The sequence below is a fragment of the Rissa tridactyla genome, chromosome 7 (assembly GCF_028500815.1).
Source record: "Rissa tridactyla isolate bRisTri1 chromosome 7, bRisTri1.patW.cur.20221130, whole genome shotgun sequence".
NCBI classification, from domain to species: Eukaryota; Metazoa; Chordata; class Aves; order Charadriiformes; family Laridae; genus Rissa; species Rissa tridactyla.
In genome coordinates, this window is record NC_071472.1 from 5,271,204 (window position 1) to 5,297,015 (window position 25,812).

The 25,812-nt window shown below is 40.8% G+C and overlaps 1 protein-coding gene and 1 long non-coding RNA gene across 11 annotated transcripts in view; both read right to left on the reverse strand.

The window, feature by feature from the left end:
• Positions 1-25,812, reverse strand: part of KYNU (kynureninase) — a 66,086-nt gene that overhangs the window by 23,662 nt on the left and 16,612 nt on the right. For 8 of the 10 annotated variants that reach the window (XM_054208184.1, XM_054208177.1, XM_054208187.1 and 5 more), the window contains 7 exons: positions 21,502-21,584; positions 15,307-15,368; positions 13,819-13,890; positions 12,353-12,427; positions 10,853-10,999; positions 4,679-4,777; positions 3,842-3,915 (listed from right to left, as the gene is read on the reverse strand). In XM_054208184.1, coding sequence (XP_054064159.1) covers positions 3,842-3,915; positions 4,679-4,777; positions 10,853-10,999; positions 12,353-12,427; positions 13,819-13,890; positions 15,307-15,368; positions 21,502-21,584 — 612 coding nt within the window. The remainder of the gene's footprint in view (positions 1-3,841; positions 3,916-4,678; positions 4,778-10,852; positions 11,000-12,352; positions 12,428-13,818; positions 13,891-15,306; positions 15,369-21,501; positions 21,585-25,812) is intronic. The other 2 variants (XM_054208178.1, XM_054208179.1) reach the window with 2 other exon arrangements.
• LOC128912391 (uncharacterized) lies at positions 7,615-8,903 on the reverse strand. The gene is made up of 2 exons (XR_008467618.1): positions 8,554-8,903; positions 7,615-8,440 (listed from the first exon to the last, which is right to left on the reverse strand). It is a non-coding gene; the product is annotated as an uncharacterized LOC128912391 (long non-coding RNA).

Sequence of the window (25,812 nt, forward strand, 5' to 3'; positions counted from 1 at the left end):
GCTAAAGTTAAGTCTTGATAAATCCTTTCATTTTAAACACTAGACTGTGTACAATTTTCATTTAATCCTCTGTCAAGGCTTATTATTATTCTCCTGGCTGCTTTACATACATTTATTTCCCTTTCATCTTTTTAAATTGTGCCTTAATTTTTCTTACAGGGATTTGACTAGGACTTTTTTTTTTTTTTCCTTCCCCTATCTCAGGACTCGGCGCGTTTGTCCCCTCCTGTCCCTTATGCCAGCTGACAGCAGAGCTGCACTCACTGCACATTTACAGCTGCAGGTACTCTGCTGTAAACACCTGACTTCTGTACCTTCTACCCCAGGTGCTCACAAACGTTCACATTTCATTGTAAGCTAACTCGTGTGGTAGATTTTTAGTTATCCTTCTTTTTCTAAACGGAGAAATTGAGACACAGGGGAAGAAAAAAGAAAGAAAAATAAAAACAAAACACAAAACTTCTGTGGAGCCCAACAAGCTAGTCAAGCAAAATTTCAATATTAGTAGGTCACCTTAATTCTTTCTGTGTCTTGGAAACCTCCCCTCCACAAAATAAATGCATTTATGTGGAAACCTGGTGGCACAGGGTCAGTCTGCATTGACCAAACAGTTTCTATAGTCTTTCATAGCTCTGCTCCGTCCAGGCCTTTTTTTATTTGCAACCTTCCATAGAGAAACCACTCTAGCACAATTAGCCAAGAATATATTGCATTGAGATATATGGAGCAGGTATTAAAAAAGCTATTCAAGTATTAAAAGAGACTTCAAAGGAGGTGAGATCATGAGAGAACAGGGATATATTAGACCCATATATGTCAGACTGATTCAGTTTTACTGCCCTAGGAAGAAAGATAGAGGACTAGCAAAGGACTACCCAACAGGCTCCGTCCAGGTGTTAATTAGGATGGTTACAACATGTAACTTCTAGACCCATGGCCCTTGCAGTGAATTAGAGAACTACCCCTAGCTAAGCCAGGGAGTGTGGGACGGTGTTTGCAGTGACACAAAACAAGGGGACATACAACTCTGTATTGTCCATAGCCTCCATCTTCCAACCTTCTGTGAGACCTAAGGATCAAACTTTGCCCTTGGGCATAAATCTTTTTTTCCAGGTTGGTGAATTACCAGCTTTTAAAACTCTTGTGGGAAGCTTGCACACCCATAAAGACTGGCGTTGCCTTTTGTCTGCTGGGATGTGACGTGGTATTACTGAATAACAGCGGGTTTGGGTCGCACACATCGGCAGTTGGGGTGCCACAACCTCGGTCTGCAGGCTCAAAGCAGAAAGCAGTTTCAGCACGGCCCGAGCTCCTGGTCGTAAGACTGTTAAATAAATTACTAACTCTTTCTCAAGTTGCATTTTAAAAGAAAGCAGCAGCGAATAAGCGTTTCGTTGTCCAGGGAGCAAGCCCTGGATGGAGCAGCTGGAGGGGAACCGTCTGACACCGCGCACAGTTACAATGCGAGCCCCTGTTTGCTTACGCTGCTCTTGCTAGCAAGACTTGGCATAGACGAAAACATACTTGTGAAATTAATAGAGGTTAAAACAAAACACCTAAATGCCTTTGGTGGTGGGCAGTAGCTGGGCTTAAAATTTTGGATTGAGCTGTTTAATTTTCCATAAGTCAGTCCTTTTTGCCCCAGCCTCAGTCAGGAACAGGCAAAGGCACTTGGCAAACCTTCTGGGTCTGCCTCTCTGAATTATGGTCAGAACACACATTTTTATACTAAAACTTTGATATAAAAATAACTACCTAGTCAATAGCTTGCAGAAAATATGAAGGATGAGACAAATTAAAGCAATCTATATCGGTGGGTAAAGTGACTTGCGTAATATTGGCCGTGACTTAAAAACAATATTTCAGACAGTTTAAATGACAAAAGGATATCGGCTGGATTGGAATTTAACTACCTGCTTATGTGTGTGCTGAGATGCAAAGAAACAAAGTCTTTGGTGCTTCTGTTTTTGAATGAAGTTGTCTGGCCACTGGGTGTCATCCTTGATTCAGATGACAGCCGAAGACTTTTTAGATACAACATAAAACCTGCAACTTCCAGAGCAGTTAAATTCCACTCTATTTGATTGTACAACATACAGCAAATTGCTCTGCATTTAAATCAGCTATAAAATTGAATACTTTGACATAGACAAATTCTCCTTTGTCTCACTGCCTTATTTGGAGACCTGAAATGGCTGGTAGATGTGGAAAAGAAAGAAAAGTAATGCAACTGGGGCATATTAACTACAAACAATTTGATGAGCGATTATCAAATCTCAAGAAATATGAAATAACTATGATTAAATAATGCAAAGGGTCTATGCAGGAAGTTTGGAATTATATCCTTAATTGGGCCCCAGGCTAAAAAAGCCTACTTCATATAGGCAATTGTACTTAAGATATTCAGTATCCAGATTCAGTACACAAGTTAATGACTATGTATGAAGAAGCTGGTTCAGGAAAAACTAATTTAAGCTCTTACCTTCAATACCCAGCTAGTACCCTCACAGAAGTTTCAAAATTTCATCAGGGAGGAAAAAAGACTTAAAGTCCTTGAGATTTTATTAATTCCTCCTATTGCTATTCTGTGATTTCTAGCCGGCTCACATTTTTTTTTCACTGCTTAGCATCCTCCCAGCTCCCCACAGCCAGGGCCCAGAGATTTGGCCATAGGAGCAATGCCTGTGCCCGGCTAACAGGGAAGCAGAAAAACAAAATAAAAAACAAACAAACAAAAAAACAACTTTCCAGAAGTAATATCCAGATACTTGGAATATTTTGCCAGTGTTCACATGTGAGGATCGAATCCACTCACAACGGGTCATATGTCATCCTAATGAGTTTTCTGATATGGGTGATGGAGAAGAACTTATCAGCGTTATTTTGTTATCTCCTGGGAGTCTAGACAGTCTGAAACCAGCACATAGTGCAGCGGAGCTGCTTATTTTAATATTATTTCTCTCTGAAACTTGATTTTGTTTGCCCTCTTCAAGCTAAAATAAAAGTAACTGCCAGCAATTTCTCCAGGCATTATAGCCAGAAATAAATGTTTACATTTGTCAGTGCATTAAAAGTATTAATCCTACTGTTCTTAATATACATACATAGAATACAGTAATATAACATTTGAAATAACAGGTATTTTTTTTAATGCAGCTAACGTCAGTTGATAGCACAGCTTTTCATGGATTATAGAGTCTTTGAGAACACAGATCTCCATGTAATTCTTCCTAGCTTTACCAATGGATATAATTTTAATGAAAACATGCCAGTATTAAAGAGCTATTAGACACAGAGTTGAAATTGTCTTTGATTTTGTTCACCAACCAAAGACTTCAATGATTTTTTTAAAAAAATCCATTTTTAGAGGAAGACATTAAATATTCTCCGTACATTAAACAGTCTCATAAGCATGATTTAGGTTACTTGTTTTTAATATTATAAGCATTCTTTTTTATGATTATATTTTGTTTAGAACTGATATCAGACTTCAAGGAGGAAATGCATTTAAGATATAAGCATGTACCTTAACAATTTCAACATTTACTCAAATTAACATAAAATGACCCATCCAAGGTAAAAAGATAACCAAATTATCTAAACTTGTACTACCCTTTTCATTGATGCAATAAGTCAGTAACAAATATTAATTAGCCCAATAAGGTGTTTTTGAAGCAGGGAATTTCTTCCGCATCTATACATGTATACATAGACACACATGTCTATAAACTAAGACTAGGAATCTACACATTTTCTCACTTTCAGATCTCAACCCAAAGGGAAGATGTTTTCCCATTTAAACTTCACAGCACCTTTTATTTGGGTATAGAAATATACTTACGCTGGTTTAATACTCTGGGAATGCTTCTCATGAATGTAGGCACCAGCGAGGCCTCCTGCTCCAGAATTTAAATACTGCAAACAATAAATCAACATGTACAAGTCGTGCTCATTATCTGTAAAGTATAGCTTTCCTTCCCTCACCCTGCTCTATAAAACAGACCAATATTAACATTTCTAGTGGTTTCTAACTGGAGATCTTAGCATTTTTTTGCAAAGTGCTGGTGCAAGTAAAAGCAGATATATTTTTTCAGATTAGTTCTAAAAATATCTTTCTTGGCTTACATATGATATTGAAAGTCTAACAGACAAAAGGCTAGAAAATTGAATTACGGCTGAAACAGTCCCATGTCATAATACATATAGCAAAGTCATCAAACAATTCATCTGACTATGCCTGTCATTTCTCAGTCTCAACAGAAGTCAAAGGAACCAAAGATACCTTGTTCTACGATCTGAAATTATTTAAGTTTAGGCAAGAATATTCCCTTCTTTAGGGACCACTTAAGAAAATCCTATAGCTGCAGGACCTTCTTGGTGTGGGAAGAGAAGAGCCTCTAATGCTGTGACCACTGAGCTCCGTGTGCTTTGGAGCAGATGATTAACCACCACTAGCATCCCTTTCACATCCACGAGGTCATTGCCACTATTATCTTTTGGAACTTAGCGTGACAAAACCACCACTAAAGTCAGTGTTCATCTCCTCGTTGTAGCTGGTAAAGAGATTCTGCCAAGTCTTGATCAGTTCAGGTGCAGTTCTTATTCATCTGACCTGTTTGCTGACCCATCATATAAGTGACATAATGGAAAATGGTCTCAAACAATGAATCTATTTTACCTTGTAGGAGCACCAGCAGGCAAAATCTACTCCCCAGTCATGTAAATGAAGCTCTACATTCCCAACAGCATGAGCCAGGTCAAATCCAACAAAGCAACCCTGCAGGAAAGAGATAATTAATATACTGCTTATCAAGACAGTCATCACCACAAAAATTATGTCGAAAAAAACATCTTTAGAGCTTTATTTGCTCTCTATATAGGCAGGCTATCAAGTCCCATCTGTTTGGAGTTATTACCAGAAATAAGTTCTCTATACCATAGGTACGTGTAGAAATCATGAATTGTTTTGTGGGCTTGTCTTCGAGGATGCTTGTGTATGTTTTAGATTCCTAAGCTTTTCCTCATGCAGTAAAGTGGAATCACTTGAAATAAGTATTCAGAATGAATGCATAATTTCAAGCTGTTGTATGGCATGACAAGCTCTAGGCAGAGACAAAATAGTAACATACATAATGATGCCAGTCACTCATGGACAATTACAGTGACCTATAAGCTTGTACTTAAGGTCTCCCTGATATTTAAACTGTGAAGGTTTTGCTCTTTGGAAATCCAAACGGGTGAGATCACAGCCTACGCACCACCTTGATCTTTAAGGACTTGTGTACTTGTCCCTAAAAAGTTACAAAAACAGTCTGTCATTTCTCTGTGAAAAGCGTAGTATTTGTCATAATCGTAATCTGCATAGAGCACTGGGGAAAAACAAAACAAAAACAAATATATAAGGACCACAGATGTATAGATCAAAAAGTAGCAGTTTTACACACAAAATAACCACTGGATGGCAGCATTTTTAAACAAAAAAGTTCTCCCAAGCTTTGCTATTTATTTAAACACAGAGAAATAAAACTTCCTTTTGTGCCTGGACTACAAATTAAATGCTATTTTGCATTTTGCTTTTAAAACAAGCAGCATGGTAGGAATAAGAGTGAGAGCACAGGCTTCAGAAAAATCAACATCCAATAAGAAAACAAAGGATTTTTTTAAGAATCTCTTGCTGTTTCTTGCATGAAGGGAACCTTAGCTAAATTATTTAAAGAGTACCTTGGTATATTTAATCTTCTGTATAAACCAGATAACAATTTGAATGAAGGAGCATTTTAAGAAGATGTGACACACTAATTCTAATGGAGGCGTTAGGGAAGTTATCAGCTTGAGAAGTTGCTCCAAAACGATGGGAAGAAAACTCAACTGCCGTGGCATCTGCACGATCTGAACATTTGCTCTTAAACAGAACCAAATTTCCAACAAACAGCCTAGCCTTCACACTCTTGGTGGCTCGTCTTCACAGGGACGCTCGGAAAGGAGTTGAGACAAATCAACCGAAATGGTGAAGCTCACGCAGAGAAGCTGAAGCACACTGAATGCCCGTGGGAACCCTCTCACTCAGAGACCAAATGGCCTTGGTTCAGAGAAACAAGCTACAGCAAACTAAAGCAAATCTGCTATTGAACGAAAAGGTTTTCACAGGGTTTTTAAGGCATTAACTTCAAAACTTCAGCTGACTGGATTTACACATTTACAGATATCCCTTCACGCATACGTCCCACACAAACTTTTTTGAAGAACTTCTACGACAGATTCATTGGAAATGAGGAATAATACAATATGCTGAGAGTCGTGCAGAATACATGTGTCTGACAGTACACTAACAAAATTAAAACAAACGAACAAAAAAACCCAATAGTTGCTCATTAAAAAAAAAAGAAAGCCTGTAAGAAATATAATTCTATGGTAAGTCCTGTGTTAAAATCAGTTGTCCTTTCCCTGGCAATAAGTGATAAACTCTCTGAAAAAATATGTCCAAGCTCAAGAAGCCAAGTCACGAGAAGGCAGTAGGTGCGAGGTAGGACAAGACTACTCAGGACACCAGCAGGTTGGATGCCCTTTCAGTCACAGTATTATAATGATGCTCCATAGCCATATCTATGCCTGTAACCTCAACACACACAAACTTTCCTGGGCACTGACTGGAATAGATCAGCTTGCACCCGTGCCCTGGGCTTGTAGCCCGCAAACAGGACGGCCACCGACATGCCACCCAAGGGTCATCTTCCTGAACTGCTTTAACTGCTCCCCCATGCTTTGAATTTGGTTGGTAAATCCTACTGGGCGCTATTTAACTCACTAATGAGGAATGGCCTGAAAAAATCTGGGTTCAGTGCTGGCAGGTTTCCCGCATCATCTCGGAAACACCCACTCGTACCGTTTCCTTCGAGTCGTCATCTGCAAGATGGGTGGTGCTGGTTTGCTTTGCCGGGGGAGGCGTCTGGCACTCGAGTCGCACAAACAGCAAATGTTTAGCCACACAGATTGCACGGGGAAAAAGTAAAACAAACTGAAACAGCTCTCCCTGCACAAGCCACGCAGAACTAGGACTGCGTGGGAACGTCGCTTCCCCAAACCAGGGGCAAAACAGAGCTCTCCATCTGCTCTGGGCGAAGAGGAGGACGTGTGCTCTCTCCCCTGCCTCTTCCATTTTATTCTAACATCTAAAAGTCATTTCTGCAAAGTGTCTGGGTAGCTGCTGATAACCAGCAGGTAACAACTCAGCATGGACAATGACATTTGGAGAGAGGGAGAGAAATGACAGCTTCACACCAGCAAAGCTGGGACATTTAGAAAGAGAGACAGGAAAAGAAATGAAGATGAAGGATCTTAAAGCTCTTCCTACGGGGACTCAAGAGATTAAAATACTTTACATACGGTACAGAGTCAGTGGAAAGTACAATATAACTTATGAAATGAAAATTGTATTTGAAAGGTAGCGTCGCCTAAAAGTCAGCCATTTCTTCGCGTGTAGAAGAATAAAACAACTCAACCCCCTCCCATCCTCTAGAGCAAGCTCCAGAGTATGAAACAAGGAAAGCTGTTACAACCTCTTCAGCCTGCTGATGAGTCTCTTGCACAATACGTAGTAATTTTGATTTATCTGAGAGACCGAAGATGGAAAAATAGCCTGAGGTAATTTTTCAAGCTTAATTTAGTTCATTTAATATTTAATGACTTAATGAAGCTGTCTATGTGCAGAGCTTTCACTCTGGGAGGAATCTTAACATACGTAGAGAACTTAGGAAATTGGCTTAAAAAATGTAAAAGGAAATCAGTAACTTAATTCATAAATGATTGACCTCAAGAATCCTAGGACATTTTCCAGACCTCCTGAGCTCACAGCTCAAACCTCTAGCCAAAACTTGATAGGGCACAACGCTGCAGGATTTTATTTCGATTGTACATTAAAAGAATTATTAAGACCATCTGTATAGGACTTTTCTCTCTGCAATACTGGCTGACAAGTGATTTCTTCCTCCTTTTCTCAAATGGCATTTCCACCTTGTATTTTCCCATTCTGACTTTCTTGCTTGTCAGCTCTCCCCATCCTATTTTCTGTTCAGGAGCATGGGGTCATTCACCACCCTTCATCACCAGGAAGGGGAGCCTTGCAGTTTTGCTATGAATGTGACTTGTCAGGTTCATCCTCTTTTATATACATTTTAAAGGACTTTCAGCCTTTCTGTGATAATGTGTTATGAATAAGACAATCCTGGTTTCATCAGGTCCAGAAGCTCTTCAAGGAGATGTGGTTTTTAAGCCCAAGCACTTACTGTCCTGAAAGCTTGTCAGCCTGGGGACGGGGACTGGTTGGATGCCACCAAACAGAAATTAAGCCCATACACGTTACATAGATGCTAATGACTCTGGTTCAGCAGTTGTTTTCTTGTTCTCCTCTAACCCAATGGCAGCTCCCAACGTCAGCTCTGACCTGGGAACACAGGAGAGGAGCCAATTGCTTTTGAAGATCCAGCATTTTGGGCTGTTTGGTAAACAGAAGCCCTGAGACCAAGAGAAGCAACAGGATACAGGACTACCTCTTACCGATATTAAGGTAGCAAGCTCTTCACGAATCAGATTTCGTAGCTGTTCAAGCAAATATTTGCCATATGCAGATGTTTAAGTGTAGTGTAACAGTATAGTACATCCTGGTTATGTATAAGCGTATAAACATGACTTAACCCACGGGGCAGAATCCATAAGGAAGTTGATCTGAGTGTACCTGACAGTAGGGAAATAGAAACAGGGCTGGCTGATGCTTTTCAAGCCTTATGGGTACCCAAGCAGTTCTTCAGGTTGAATTACTTCTTCTTTTTAAATACACTAATGACATTTCAAGTCACGAATCTATCTGAATCTACCCGAATCCCAGTCCTATGTGCTCTAACCACAGAGATGCTGGTATTTTATTACCCCCCCCCCCCCCCCCCCCCCGTTTTCAAAGATTTTTGGAAGAAAAGATTCAATTCTACGTTATGGCCTCTCTAACAGGCATTCAGGTAGAAAGAAGCCTTTGACATCTACCTGTTCCTGCCGGAGTAGTGAACTGCTGTCAGAAATTGCTCTCCTCTTTTGTAACAGGTTACAGTCTCTGTATAAGTGTGCGGTGGTTTTGTGTATATCCGTGTAGAAGCACATACCCCTGAGTCAATCTTATTATTTGTATGACTTTATAGAAATGTTAAGCTCTCCACCTGGAGTCCTGGTTATCTCCTCAGATAATATAAACATCAAATCCCTTTTCGCCCCATATAATGAACTATCAGTGACTACTCTTCCCCAGAAATCAGGTTCTCGGCCACTTTGGGGTAGTTTATAGCTTTCAGTGAAACTGCACCACTTCCATTCATCCAAGCATGTGTCCCACAGCCCAGAGAGCATCTTTAGAGAGGTGGTAAAGTGATAGGCTTTTCCCAGATTGCTCATATTTACAGTGGAGAAGAGAGATTTCTCTCTCAGACACCTTTCAGACACATCACAGAGCAGATTTTGGGGAAGCAGCACTGCAGGGACGCAGGCGTTGGCGGCTGAATGAAAGCTCTGCTGCCACCAGGAGTGGGACCGAGCAGAGCAGTGGGTGGCATCATCCTACTAATAACCTATCTTCCCTTCCAAACATTTCAGCATAGCCTTTTGGTTACTTGTGGTCAGCAAAGTACTGGAAGACCCTCAAGGAAAGCACCACAAAGGTGTTGCTTTTAGAGCTGCATGGAGGTTTCCCCCTGCAGCTGACTCCCCCCATTTCTTTTTTCCTTGGTTTTCTGTGTCCATGGCAGAAGTCGGTCTTGTTTTGTGCTGTGTTCGGGACCAATTGTGTTGCCAGGTGCTGCTCTGTGAGAACATTCCCTTTTTATATCCCGCGGGCCCTGCACTTGCTCTCGCACCTGCTGTGCTCTCCCAGGGGAGACTTTACCATCACCTTCCAGCAGCATAACTTACTCCCTGACCTCCCGAAAAATTTCCACTGCCAAACCTATAGCAACAGAAGATGTATAGCCTGATGTGAGCCAGGAACCTCTCCAGAGAGTTAAAACATCAAATATAAATAGTTAGCTGGTTTGCCAAAACCCAGTGATACTAAATAAGTTTATCCTTGAGTGGTTTAATCTTATACGAGATAAGGTGCATCCAGTAAAAGACTGCCCCTACGGAAAGTCTGGTGACCTCCTGCTGATAAGAAGACTTAATTAAAAACTGTTTTCTCTTGGATTCCTGAGGCAATTGAGATGGTTAAAGAAGTTTTACAGCTATGTCCACGGAGCACACTGCCCGCAAGCTCTGAAGGCTGAGTCATCACTAAAATACAGTCGTCTTGTGACGTTGATGTGCTCCACGTTGTGCCTGTCTGCGGAAAAACCGATCAGCTGAGTCTGAACACTGCTGGCTCCTGGGGAGCTCACCTCCCTGCTCACTGAGGGCAAAAACTGCCACAGCGTGGCTGCAGAAAAGGAGAAAAATCATGAAAGTCTGCCAAAAAAGCAGAAATCCAATGCAAACTAACTTTTAAAGTGAGATTGGAGCTGTGATTACCTCCGCCTCCTCCTCCACTGAACCTCTGGAAATTCTATCTTTCAAGAAAAGCCCTGTAGAAGTTAAGAGTCATGAATTATCTCTGCCTATAGTTTAAGTCACACCTTCAAGATTGCTCTGGAAGGGCTATTTCTTCATGCAGCACACAGACCCCGAAGCATCTGGGCACAGAGTGCTTTAACTTTTCATGAGAGCCCCACACGTTTCCCCACGTGTTCTGTTTTGTTCCATAAAAAGTAGAAATTGAAAATATCTCACGAAGAAAATGGCTCTAAAAATCGGTGTGAAAAGGACGGGTTTGGAGCACTCCTACCTTTTCTTGGCCAGCCTTTGTTATTCTGGGGATGTCAAACAGCTGTCCCGTGTAGTACTGCACCCCACTGAACAGAATGACAGCAATCGAGTCCCCTTCCTTCTCAATTACAGCAAGGATATCTTCAGTCCTCAAGGTCTCCTCCCCCTAAAACAAAGTTAAAGCACACATTTTACATCAAGTCTGGCAGTAATGAAACTGTCATTTCTTATTTCATAATCTATATTTTTACCATGCGCCGTGCTGCTTGCATAAGGAGATCAAAAGCAAACCCTTAGCACGGTAATGATACACAAAGGTAGTGCTATGAAGTAGCCCATGAGTGAGTTACCGCAAAAAAAAAAAAAAAAAGTCATTAGCAAACTTATCTTGAAGGTGGCAGTTATAAAAAGTCCATTCACTTCATATTCTAGTTCGCTTCATACTCTTTAATATTTCAGACAGTTTTAATTTACAGTAAAAAAAAAATTCTAGTGCAAACAGCATATATAATGATTTTCACGTGGCATCTGAAATTTGTGACACAAGATTTGAAAGTTGTCTATCGGTTTCACTCTGTACTTTTCTGATAAACTTCGTATCCCACAGGAAGCTATTATAAACCTGCCATATTTATATTTCAAAAACAATAAGTCTCACATCATCAAAAGTACAAAAATCCCCAAACCCGGGGTCATTAAATATAGAGGAATTCCAACACACGAAAAAAAAATACCCATGCTTATTCTCGATTCTTTATAGGAAAATTACTGCCCCGTCCTCCTCCCATCTTCCTAGCAAGGGATCATGTAAAACATACCACCACCTAGGGATCAATTAGGCAGTGAAAACCCAGAATTAAATTAGTCTTGTTACTGAAAAGAGCTTGGGCAAGATCGTTGAATTGCAAGTAACTGTTATTATCTCAACAATCTTTGCAAATCTATCAAGCGTTCAGGAGTGGGCTCTTTACTCACGAGATGACTCAGATTTCAGAAGCAAAAGGTCACCATCAGTTTATAGTTAGGTGGCAAAGTTCTTAATACAGCAAAAGTGAAGCAAGGCAGCCTTTCAAATTAATCTGAATTGCATATTACTCAAAGCAGACCTTTCCCTCAGTCTGTGCTGATACAGACACGGTGCCGTTCGTGTTATGGCAATCTTTTACCTTAGGACATTAAAAGGACATTGGGGTTTCTCAATGAGCTACTGTATTTTGCAGTTCTCCCAGGATGCTGTCAGGTTTTGCAAGCAGGAAAAATAATGAAAATGACTTTTTTTTTTTTTTTGTTCTTCCAGGCAAATGCACTAGTTGAACCAGACTATTATTAAACGGGTTCTAATACCAAAAAATATACGCAGAAACAGAATACATGATTCATAAATTTTACCAAACAGTAGAAATAGATTATAACTTCCGCAGGCAGACACTAGAATATTTGAGAACCTATGACTAGTCTCCTATGAAATATTCTGCTGCCCTTAGCAATAGCAAGCAGAACTGACATATTTCTCACCAACCTCCCGTGGCTGCATCATGAGCATGCATTTCTCCACATCAAGACCATGAAGTCGAAGCTGGGATTCAACAGCGTACTGGAAGAGATTTCCATGCAGAGCACGTTAGTGCAATTACATGATAAAACAACCAAAAGGAAGACACATCAGAACTTCAGAAAAGGGATTCAGCTGCCTGCCTTTCACTAAAATTAATGCTTTAAAGCCTAATCCAACTCCATTGAACACTTTCTAGATATCCTCTGGTTTGGAAAAGATGAAAATTTAATTCACATCATCGGACAGCAAGGATCAAGTCAAAGCCTAAATCCTACCGGATGAGTTCACGGAGCAGAGTGAGGGTGGAAACGTGGTGGAGGATGTGCTTTGCCACGCGCCAGCAAGCAAAGCCTGCACGGGTAACAGCCACGGGGAAGGCTGAAGGTTGCCCCTCCAGGGGCCCTGGGTGCCTACTTTGCTAAATCCCCGGCTGCCACACGCGCACGGCTGTCACCGTGAAGGGGGTTTGGCCACCACATACGTGCTGTCCCACGCTCCTCTCACCTCTTAGATTTGCTGCACAGCTGGGAGGAAACCAGAGCTCTAAAGTCTCCAGCTATTTTAAAAATCCTACCCACTGATTTTATCCATAAATAATGGTTCTGGAGATAGGATAAAAATCATCGTATAATACTATGAAAGAGTTTAAAATTACATGACAGGAACTAAAGTGAGGGCTGTGGCACAGGTTATTAACTGAAGTGCCACAGAAATTTAAGAAGATGGAGTCCAAATGTACGAGTGCGCCTGGAACAAGCGTGGGATTAGTATGAACGTTACTTAGAATAAAGGCAATTTGAGGTTTATACATCTGTGCCGCCATCTTCATTACAAATAAACCTGTTAGTAGCTTGAGTCATTTTTATCGCACCTTAGAGATCAAATTTGTTATCAATTTCCATGAGTTTAGAGCGTTGATGATAAAGTAGCAGTGGGCCACAAACCCAAAGATTAATTTGCTCTAAGCTGTGATGCACAGGCTATTGTCTCCTATTTTATAGCAGACAAATTATGTTTGAACTAGTACTCTGAAGTGCTAAGAACAAACACTTCCATCTCTGTCTGGGGATATATAAGTGTTAATGTTGTGAGTTTGTATTGATTTGGTTTCATAAAGCAAAACAGCAACAAGAATTAATAAAACATTTACAACTTCAGTTGATTTAGGCCAGTAGTTTGCTCAATGTCTTTAAAAAGACTAATAAATCAATGTATCCATTCAATCTTTTCCTCTTGTAACATTTTTTATTTGAACAAAAGGAATAAAGCCACGATCTGTAAAATATGCTGAGCTCAAAAGCTTCTGACAGATTTTTTTATTGTAATGTTACTTGGACAAGATGAGCTAATAAATATTCAAATCAGGCTGCTGATATTCTTTGGAAAAATATGATTAATAATACAAATATGGTGAAATATTAATTTCTTACATGGTCAGAGGGAAAGGCTCTGGCTTCTAGAAGAATTTTATAGCGTCTTGGAGTAGGCTTGAAGAAAGATAGCTGTTAAGAAGAAAAGAGATATGTTGAAATGTATCTAAGCAGAGATGAGAGAGATGCTCCCAGTATATAACTTAATAAAGACTGTTTTACTTTCATGCAGACTACAGAGAATCCCCCAGAAATTACAAATATTTCTTTGTCCATATAACATTTATCAAAGTAGGAAAGTGTTATAATACTGCATTTCAAATATCCATAACAAAGGCCACAAAAATCCAGCAGTGAAAACTTGCGCTTACAGAAATCGATGGCAAAGCTTTGGCTGCGGCCAGGGAAGCTGGGATTTCACCCGGCTCCATCCCACAAGCAAAAGCAGCAGCTGAAGAGTAGCAAACACTGCAGAAGAACTGTATTTCCGTTCCAGCCCTAAAACATTAGTTATTAAATCCTCCCCTCCTCTGAAATAAGCCTGACCAAAGGGCTCAACCTCCTGCAAAGACCTCACCCTCGACCATCTCGCCGCCTGGAGGTGAATGGTCTTTCCTTCCCAGCTCCCTGCCTGGAGGCAAGTTGGGTTTGTCACCATACTGAGAGGACTAGGAGAAGACCTCCAAGCCCCACTCCCGTTCATGCTAGCAGTGGTTACGCGGGGCTCAGCGTGGGCTGTGTACCTGAGCAGTTTGGCACGAGCCTGGCTCTGTTGCACCTGATTCAGGGCAGAGCAGCCAGGTAAATCAGCTTGTAATTAGCCCCATCCTGCCCTCCTTCAGGTTTCCTAATTTAACAGAGGTCAGAGACGTGCTACAGAGGAGCGAATCTGAGTGATAAATCTTTTTTGTGTGAACCACACAAAATGAAGCTTCACACCTTCATTCAGTTGAACCAAATCTTTGGAAATACTAGAGAACCAGAGATAGGCTGTGTGTAACCACAGGGACACCTGCACATAAGGGAAACCACATTTATGGCTGCTATGTTATAAAAAATCAAAATCAGATCTTTACCACATTTTAGGCGTACGTAAAACAGCATAACTCAAAATGCCATCTCTCGTATGCAACTGCATTTTAAGCTTGACTGAAATTACAGCTTTGCCTTGCTCACAGTTGAGCTCTTGTTTCTTAAACTTTGAAATTTGGTGTGAAATTCAGATTTGAGAAGTTATTTGTAAAAGTTTCTTAAGTAATAAGACCTCTCATGAGGCCTGATATGCAGCACATGCGAGAACAGCTCAAACTTCCCCTACAGAGTCCTTGAAAAATATTATTCTGTCCAGCTTTTCTGCTTAATACTAAGTGGAGCCAGGTCTTGCACAAGCCAAAGCATCGTACAACATACAACTCCGAAGGCTTAAGAAAAGTTGGGCTATCATCCAGTGCTGTCTCTGTGAGGTCGTCAGAAAACATTTTGCTTACATTCACAAAGAAAGAAAAAAATTTGTCAACACAACATCAAATAAACGTCATAAAGACATACCATCTGGAGGTGTAAGTTAACAGTTAGTCCATTCATTAAGGCTACTTCATGTCTTTTGGCCCCTGAAGAAAAAAAAAATAAAACAAATAAAACTGGCTAGGGTTTTTCTTTATCATTTCAGAGAAATCTAGTACAGTATTGAGAAAGCAAAAGTATGTTTTCAGTCAATGTCTCTCTAAAGACTGGAAAATAAACAAACGTTTGAGGTGTCATCACAGTGAAGTAAAAAGATTTCTTGTCTGACTCACTACAGCTCACTGGCTGGAAAATATTTATTTTTTCAGGTCAGCCTCAAAAAACAAAAACCAATGAAGTATTTCCATTTCCCGGCAAACCATCAGTGGATTTATTATCATTAACACCTCAGACAAAAATCAGGTCAGAAGACGATACGTAAAGCGAGACTTGCAGGCTTATTTTTGTCATAAGTTTATAAGTAAAGCAAGTCAGAGAACATATCGAGACAATCATCTATTGTAAGTGGTTACTGTAACGTCAAGCTAAATCTCATCCTTAATAAAAAAAAGCAAAATTGGCCTATTGAATATAACGCCCCATTATTAATGTAGCAACTTAGCAAGGAGCCATACCAACATAGCTCCGAGGAGGCTAATAACAAATGCCTTTTGGCTATAGCTAATCACAGGCAGAGCTAATGGAGTAGCAACTAATTGTTATTACAAAGTATTTAGTAACAAATTCTCGAACCCTTATCAACCACTGGTGAAAGGTTTTAGGCAGGATGAGGGACTGCGTGTTGGGCAGGGCGCCACTGAGATATGGAGAAAATCAATTCCTGTTCCTTTCCGTTTTGCCTGATGTCTGCTGCTGAAAAGTAGTAATTCACCCTTGACACAAATCAGCGCTTTGAGAGCCTTCTTCAGCTGGATGATGGGCTCATGCACCTTGCCCTAGTCATCACCCCAGAAGTGGAGTTGGCCGAAGTTGGAAAGAGGTCGCAGACAGAGAGGGATGAAGACAAGTGTAAGGAGGCAAGGAGGGCAACAGCCACCCTTGAGATCGATAAAGAGGAAAGGAAAGCATGATGTTAGGGTAAAGAGGGTAAGAGGAGCCATAAAAAAAAAAAAAAGGTGAATCCTGGGTTTATCCCATGCCTGCCTTGGAGGGCACACAAGGTCCCAAACAACACCGGGAAAAGGCAGCAAGAGCACCGAGACACTCCCACCATATCCCAGAGTTTAGGTTCATGGAGTTATTACTTTGCCAGCCCAGGAAAAAGACATAACCATGGGTTGAACTCAATACAGGCAAATACAGCCAAAGAACATGGAAATCTATAATTAAGAAGGGTTTATTCATAAATCCCTGCCAAGCAGGCCTCAGCTTCTGCCACCACAAGAAAAGCCAAGAACCATTCTGATTGAGGTATTCAAGGGCCTTTCTTCATACTGATGAAATCTCCAAGGAACTGACAGAAAAATTTGTCAATAGTTTTCAGTGACTCCGGAGGACCTGTCCAGGGGATGAGCCAGGAGAATAAAGAGATGTCACGAATAAGTTCTCTCCTTCAGACATCATCAAGTTTGGGGGAAGAAATAGAAGTAACCCTAGTTCTTTATAGGGAAAAATAAACTCTTTTCCTCACTTAAACTCTTCTCCTTTGCTTTCTTGTCTTCCCTCTGATAGCATTGCATCTGCAGGCTCCATGCTGCTGGAAGAGGTCACCTTGTGGCTGTTCTATTGCAGATACAGAAGACAGCTAGAGAGAGTGATTGCAGCTCAAAACAGTATTATTTGCAGTCTTAATATTTCTATGGAACTCCTGAGGCTGAAAAAAGGGATAGCATCAAGAAATGGTATTGTTCTTATTTCTCCCTCTGCTCCTTCATGAAATCTGTGGCTTTCAGAGCAAATTCTGCACGAGCAATCCTCTGCCTGCTGTACCGTTCCTACATAAAACAAATGGTTAATCTGTAGATCACTTTGAGCTGCATGCTAGCATCCCAAATTAAATATGACACTACATTTGTCATGTAAGTCTTGGTCTTCCGTAAATTATATATTTATTAAAAGCTTTCCATTATTGAATTTCATGCCCACAAAACAAACCTCATCCGTGTCATTGGAAAACTGTTATCCTTTATAACCTGCACTGCGTTTCAGAAAGCAACCTTTCTATGATCCAATTAACCTATTACAATATTCAAAGACCCAGCACACAGGAGACAAAATTATGTTTGCTTTCTTTATTTCCTAACTTTATACCATATCTGCACGACAGGCTAAAACCTGTATGTTCTGCTTGATAAATCTCCTCTTTAATAAAAGGAAGCAGCATTTGCAAAGTACAACTTCAGAGACAATTATGATTGCGTTAGGCAGACGCTGCCATCCTTCTCCTCTCTGACTGCAGCGGGAGCCTGATCCTCACCAGAGTAAGTAAAAAGCATTTTATGACGTGATTGAAAAAAAGCCAAGGGCCCCAATTCTGAAAAGAGTTTGGTTATTTCAAATAATCCTTATCACTCAAAGTCACTCCAAATCTGCTCGGCATTCAGTCTTCCCTCAACAGAGACCGGCCTGAGCACATTGTACAGCAGCAGCCACACAGTTAATCTTCTTCCATCAGAAGGTGATCCTGCCAAGGTTGTAATGTTTTAATAAAGTCTGGTAGGAGAAGCCGAGATTACCGTCACCACGTTATGCCACTCGGCGTGAGCATAGGAAAAAAAAAGCTGTGGCCTCCACTGACCTTGACTTTGAATTTCACAACGTATTTACTACTGTAACTTTCACTGAACAAGAAAATGTGACTGCATTTAATAAGCAAGGTGTTATAGCACTATAAACCATTAAATGGACAAAGGTATTTTACAGTCTTTAGTCCATTCCTGAATAAATCTCACCAGATCATTTTTACTTACTACTACTTAGAGTGAGAAATAACAAGTCTTCCTCCTCCTCCATAACATATTAAATATTGAATAAAAAACAGGGTAAAATTCTGTTTATGTTCTTACATTAAATTCACTAAAAAAAGAAAATTCATAATTCATTCAACTCATACATACTTAGTGTTATACCGTGCTGAAAAATAGCACTTAATCATAAAGATCACATTGGAAGAGAGCATTTTAACATAGCATTTTTCCTGCGTTTATTCACTTAGCCTTTTCCCTATTACACACAATTTTAAAGATCAGAATTTATTTACGATGCATCCATTACTTCGTAAATATTAATTAATTCTAAGAATTGCTCGCCTAGATCCTGGAAAAAAGCTATTAATATATTATATAAATAAATCCCTGTGGCCTGTGAATCTGAGAGTCAGATTTGAGCCCAAACCACATTTTATACTTCAATTAAACAAAGCCCCAAAAAACCTGGAGAACAAAATCCAAAGCGATAATGTTGACATGCCCTTTCCTGTTGAGGAAAGCAACAGGACTGTGAAACACCTCCCAGTAAAGAATTTTAAAAACAAAAGCGGGTTAACAGTAGGGTGACCTCAGTCATAATTTTTATAGAAAACTTTAAAACACACGTTTAAAATGAATAAAATTGTAATACGTTCAGTGTAGTCCAGCCATTGTGATTAAAAAAAAGCACTAGGGGAAAGGGAAAGGGAAAATAAGGAGACTGACAATCAACTAGATGAAGTTTAAGCAAAGCTCTCACTTCCCTCTCCTTACATGCAGAATATGTCTTTTATTTAAACAAATATTATAATACACGCTGAGCTGGCAGCCTCTACAAGACAGATGGCTAGGGGAAAAAAAGTCCCAGCCTGACTCTCCGCTTTCTGCAGTGGCTCTTAACCTAAAGCCGACACCAAACTGACCCGGCACCAGCAGGAGGTCAGTGCTCAGCCTGTCCCACAGCCCACGGGGGCCCACGGTTTGCAAACAGAGCAGTGGCAGACATTCACAGGAGGAGATGCAGAGAAGGATGGTAATTCAGGTGCGTCCAGCTGCCCTTTGGGGGATCTTGGCTCTGTCTCCTGGTTAGGTGAGGAGTATCAATGGTCTTACCTTGTTACTTTACTAATTTAGGTACCTGAAAGTATATAGCATGACTACTCTACTGCATCTGCTATGAAGATGGACTGGAGCATCTCTCTTATCATGACAAGCTGAGAGACTTGGGTCTGTTTAACCTGGAGAACAGAAGACCAAGAGGGGATCTCATCAATGCTTACAAATATCTAAAAGGCAGGTATCAAGAGGATGGGACCAGACTCTTTTCAGTGGTTCCTGGCGACAGGACAAGGAACAATGGGCACAAACTAGAACAGGGGAAATTCCATCTCAACATGAAGATATATTTCTTTACTTCGAGGGTGACAGAGCACAGAACCCAGAGAGGTTGTGGAGTCTCCTTCTCTGGAGATATTCAAAACCCACCTGTATGCGTTCCTGTCCAGCCTGATCAAGGTGACACTGCTTTGGCAGGGGGGTTGGACTAGATGATCTCTAGAGGTCCCTTCCAACGCCTACCATTCTGTGATTCTGTGATACTCTCCCATTCTCATAAAACCCAGGAGAAATTCTCTGCCCTGCAGCTAATTAAATTCAAGGTTTCCAAGTTAAAAGCCCTTACTATGCATAGGGCTAGTTGTGTGACAAGTCACATTTCCCCACCTGCCCACAGCTTCACAGTTATACCCTACCAGAATGAGAACATCCACTTGCCTGGAAAGACCGGTCAAACTAGAGAAATCCCTAAATCAGCTGCATTCAGCATTTCAAGACCCTTCATCCCTTTTTATTCTCACATTTTTACATTCTATGATAGTTAACAAATGAATGTACTGAGCTTTCCCTTGAAAATAATGAAAGCAAGAAAAGTAATTTCTTAACCTCCTGAGCAATACTAGGCACTACAATTGCAATTTCCAAAATCAGAACAACCAATCTGCATTTTGGATTTTGCCTCATTCCGCAGATAGGATTGCTTTGCATAGCTCAGTGATGCCCAGTCAAGCCATGCTCATATTTATGCTACCTGAGCGCTTACATCATGGGTAGACCAACTACAGTGATATTTTCTTATAGTTGTTCTGCTCCAATAACAATGTCCAGTATTTTCGCTACTTGGAAACTTCATTAAGAAGTCAGGAAGTGACTTCATTTATAAATATATAAATAAACTTGTCATGAAACATTCCTTAATGTCTCTGTTTCCAATTGTTCAGACCCCATTTCTTTCTCTTGAAAGCGAAAAACCGTAACTTTCTCATTGAACACTTGTCTATAGTTGGAGGAGAAATTACGAGACAATATCTAGTGTACAGCAGGCCATTTTAACCATAATATTTTTCCTTAGTGAAGGCACAAATGAACAGATGATAATTCAGTTCAGACAGTCAGTATTGACAGCTAAATTGAAATACTGGCCAAATCTCACTAAAATCTACTAACCTAGCCTTGACAATGGCTGTAAGGGTTGGGGAGAAAAAGGGTCTGGGAGGAACCCTGCCAAGATTACTTCTCTTCTGCTTTCTGACAGCAACGACTCTGAAGGAAATCCCCGTGAAAGATTATTTCAGCAACTACACACAGGTTAGAGTAGAGGAAATTTGCATTCAGCATCAGATGAACTGCTTTCATGGCTCACCAGGAGAAGTCTCCAGGGCTCCTTCTCAATCTCTAAAATAGCCAGATGCATTTACTGCCAGGGTCCTGCAGCACTGCAGACTCCTCAAGGGGTACAGCAGGGTAATGGGAACTTACAAATAGCAGGTCCTGCCCCAATTATCTGCTTCATTGACATAAGCAGTTCTCAAATATGAGGCTGGATTTAGTGGCAGGGAAAGGAGGAAAAGCAGAAGACGTCTAGATAGAAATCATTTTTCAAAGGGGAAAGTTCATTGGTTCAATTCTAGGAGAGAAACTGAGAATCTGAAATGCCAAGTGCCCTTTAAAAGGGCTTCACGTGTTACACCAAGTGGTTTACGATGCTCCAAGAAATCCTTTGCTGCAATTATCTTCGTGATATGCATATGCTCATATATTATCTCATACATTCATCTCTTAAATCACTTGCAGCCTTAAAATAAAGTGTTAGTCCATGCACAAGGCAGTCGGAAAACCTACTTTAAAACAAAAGAATGCAAGCAACTAAGTTCTGGTTACAGAGTTTCAGGACTTTCAGTCTTAAAAGAAAACAAACAAAAAAAAAAATTTGTTTTCATTTCTAGAGACAGATTTTTTTCTTGCAGTTCACACCTACCAACCAGCTCAGTCATCAGGTCCAGGATGCACTCGTCTGCCAAAGCCCACGGGCGCTCACCATTGAAGTGGCCGTGAACACCTCTGAAAAAGGAAGAGGCAAACGATGAAAACATGTGCTGTTCCCTTTGGATCAGCCCTAAGGAACACACCTGCTTGGAGACCCCACATTCGGAGGAGGAGAAGACTCATCTAAGCTGAGCACAGCACTGTTATCATGCCATTAAAGCTTGTAGCAAATGCAATTCATTTGTGGGTCTCTGAAAGGTTTTCGGTTGCTTGAAAACTATGTATTTTGCCCGCCCGCCAATTCCTCGAAATCAAAGGTGATACCTTTTTCACAAGCCCTCTGGAAAGTGGCTGGATGTGTACCAGAAGTCCCTGGGGATGGGCACGGTGGTGCCTGGTGCAGGATGGCACCCCGCCGTGCCCAGCTCATAAACCACCCAGAGAGCAGAGATGGCCCTGCGGAGTTACTCCACCTGCACTTCTAGCTGAACCTCGTACGGTGCAGAGGGTGGGAGGCTTGAATTCTGCCTTGCTCCCAGACAGAAATATTTCTTGTCAGAAATAATTTCTATCCTCCTGAATCTCCTGTCTGAACTCACCCTTCTGCATAAACCAGCAGGTACTTAATGTATATGCAGGGAAGCACCTGCCCAAACAGAGCCGCTTGCTAATTTTTATTGCTTTTCTTCTCCCTGCCAAACTGTTCTAGATCTAAGTGTGCATAAAGCTTTTTGGTTTGACAGAGGGCGTTTAAAAACTTTATTTGGCAAACTGCTCCTGCCTACGGTGGATCATACGGGCACCTTAAACCCGAATGCACCCCTACTCTGAGGTGACAGATATGTACATTCAGTTCTGGATTAAGTGCTCGGAACTAATTTTTGCTTCAAATGTGACGGAGAAGTAAACTTCTAAGGTAGCCGCCATGCGTGCGTAAATGAAAAGTTGCAAAGTTTCTTAAACATGCGGTATGTAGTGCACAGATTTAAATGCAAATGAAGGCAGATTGAGAAAAGCAATAATGGTGCTAATCCAGGGGAACATTGCTCTGGGGTTCCATCTCACACTGCATGATTTTCATATTTGCTGAGCACCACGGGGTACTTGCGGAGTCAGAAATGCCAGGCTGCGTGTGGCTGAGGCAAACCAAGTATAAAGCTGTTTCAAAACAGGAAAAAAGCCAGTAGGAAGCTGGGTAGAGAGCAAAAAAAAGCCCTAAAAGCTATGATGAGAGAAAGAAAACAGAAAAAAAAAAAAAAACCAACCAAAAAAAAAGAACAACAAAAAAGTACAAATAATAAAACTTTTAAAGAAGAAGGCCCACAATGTTCACTCAAAATCATGAGAAGACATCAGGCAGATAAGGGGGTGAGAAAGGAGGGCGTACAAGACACAACCAGCTAGTCCCCCATGCTTAAGGCTGTTTAAAAGATTGTTAAAAGATTGGTTTTCCCTATCCACCTCCTACTTTCCCTTCTCAGGTAGAATTTCGTTCTGTCTCCCACACAAATTACCTGGATGTTTTACAGTCAGACCCTCTCTGATTGACTCGGGACCAATTCATGCTTCCTAGGGATAGTTCCTAAAGAACCACAGTCCTACAGAAAAGAACTGCTGCAAAAAGCACAATTTGTCTTAACCATGTCATGCCTCTCACCCTCGCGAAACGCCATTTGCCTTTGGACTAGTTTAGGTCAGCAGCTGAAGGAGGGCACAGGTACAGCTGGACATCTCTTACGGATAAAATAACCCCCCCTCTGTTCAACAAGTCCAACCCCACACGGACGACGAGGAGGACCCAGATCTCTAATTTGGATAAGGCCGCTGTACACTAGCTGACTGCTTTTCTTCGTTTTAGAATTGGGCCCTGATGAGACCTTGATAGCAGAAAGCGGGCAGTGTGAAATAGCACTCATTTACAAGAACATTGCATAGATGAGGAATAAAGGCGGTAGGTGGGTAGGGGAGAAAATGCGGTAAGGGGCAGGATTAGTGCTAAAAAGTTCCTCCCTTCTATCAAACCGTAATGCAGCTGCATTCCCTGAAGACGGCAGTATGTATTTCACAAACAGCAAGACATTTATTGCTAATTTCCCCTCTTATTCTTAACTGTAATATAGTGATCAGGGGACTTTGGGATAATACAGACTGTTAAAATAAAAAAACCCAAAGATTTTCAGTGGCTCCCGGCCCAAGGGGATCTGTATTTCTGAAAGAGGATGGAGAACATAATAAGATGGGAAAAAAGAAGCCCTAACTACCTATGGGATTCTCTTTCATTAGCTTTCTCTGATTTTATAGCCATTAGCGTCCTTCTAACGGGAATTTACTGATGAAAGCTCCCTCCAGCACACAGGACTAACAAAATTTCAGAATAATTTCCCAAGTTATCATGAAAACAGATATGAGATTTTGGGCATAAGAATATTTTATTTTGAGAAGAAAACATGGAAATGTAAGTATATTGTAAGAGGGGAGAGCCAGCATTAATTATTATTCATATTATTATTATTATTATGGCACAAGCTTACAGCTTGCCTCCCTCTTGATGGCCAATATAAATGCCAAGAGACAAAAATTATTGCCGCTAAAATGGTAGTTAAAGGCATATTCTTGGATCCTTTTTTTATTTTAATCACATGAAACTCTGTAGCCTTTGCTGATGGCACAATACATCCTATTACACTTACGTTGTAAAATTCTATGCTCTGCCTCAGAGAATTTATATCTCTGTATATTATGCCACCCCTCTCTCAGCTCTGGTAGGCACTGGGGGTAATAATCTTTAAGGACACAACCGCAGTGCTGCTGGCGTTCCCCTCAGACACCGATAGCCCACGTCTCGTTTTGTTTCCACTGCACCCCAGGTGGCAAGAGAGACTTAAATCAAGGTACCCAAATTAACGAATACAGACCGTGGCCCATCACGTTATAAAGCATCATACAAACAGAACTATTTCTTAAACTACTGTGAGTGTTTCTCATCACGCAAATTAATTTTTAGTCGGTTACCATTTTATTTTCAATTTGGCAAGAAATCACAATGCCACGTTTTATTCGCCGAGGTCTGGTTGATTTAAAGCTCGCTAGAGGAGCTAGAAACACTTTTTCTGATATGATCCCAGGGTTTCAAAGGCAGCAACAAAGGGATTTAAATTAATTGCCAGCTTCAGGAATCTTCTGGGCTCATCCAAATCTTGTTCAATTGGAAATTTCCTTCTTGCTTCTTTGCCAAAAATGATGCAAGGTATTTAATGAGCCAATACAGACTCTTAAGTTCGATGATGGTTTCAAGGGAAGAAATAGCCAAAAGAAAGGAAGGCATATCCAAAGAAAAAGAACTGCACGGGGCAGTAGATTGAAGGCAAAATGAAAAAAAACTCAGGGCAGTAAACCAGGCATTTACAGCTCTAACATACAACCTGCTGAAAGGCACAATGCAGAGATGACTCCTGACGAATGGCAGGAGAACTGGGCCTGTCAGACAGAATATGACCGAGCCCCACCAAGCTGCACTCCTGCTTGCAGGACTGTTACGTCTTGCAGCATTAGTTCAGCACATAAACCAAAGATACCTTTCGACTCACCGAAAATGGTCCTTTGCTACTGCAAGTGCTATATTATAAAACCTTCCACAGACTTGGATTTTTTGTCTGCTCTATTCGTGTCAAAAGCTTGTTGCCAGACTGCTTCAATGCTTAGAAGTATATATACATATTTAGTTTCTAGCCTCAATTTATTAATTCCTAGTTTACATTTACTGTTCCAGCATGTTATTTCACATAAGTGGTTCCTTTTTTTCCCCCCTAAGTTTACCCCTTGATACATTCACAGAGAACAATCGTTTTTCCTCTCAGTCTTCATTTTACTCAACTAAAATGACTCTAATCCTTAAGACTTCCATTCAGCAGGTTCTCCACTCCCCAGTCACCCCACCAGCCCTTCGCAAGAGCACAACAACCGGCTATGGCAGACTCCCTTCTGTTTTAATAGTTCCACTTTAATGAGTTACTCAGACATGTGAGACTTTGCCTACTGCAGCGAGCATGTTCACATGCAATAATGATTCTATAAAATACATTAATTGCTTAAACAGTTGTGGCAGGGGAAAGGGAAAACAAGACACTGCAAAGCACCTATTGGCCCTTATCCAACCAAACAAGTCACTACAACGTTGGTCTTTTAGATTCAAAAAAGTGAATTATTGGCTACTCTAGGCTAAGCACGGAAGAGACAACTCTTCATCCCTTTTTGCCCCTCATTCAGTAAATCTTGGATTTAGCTGAAATCAAAGCAGAAAGAA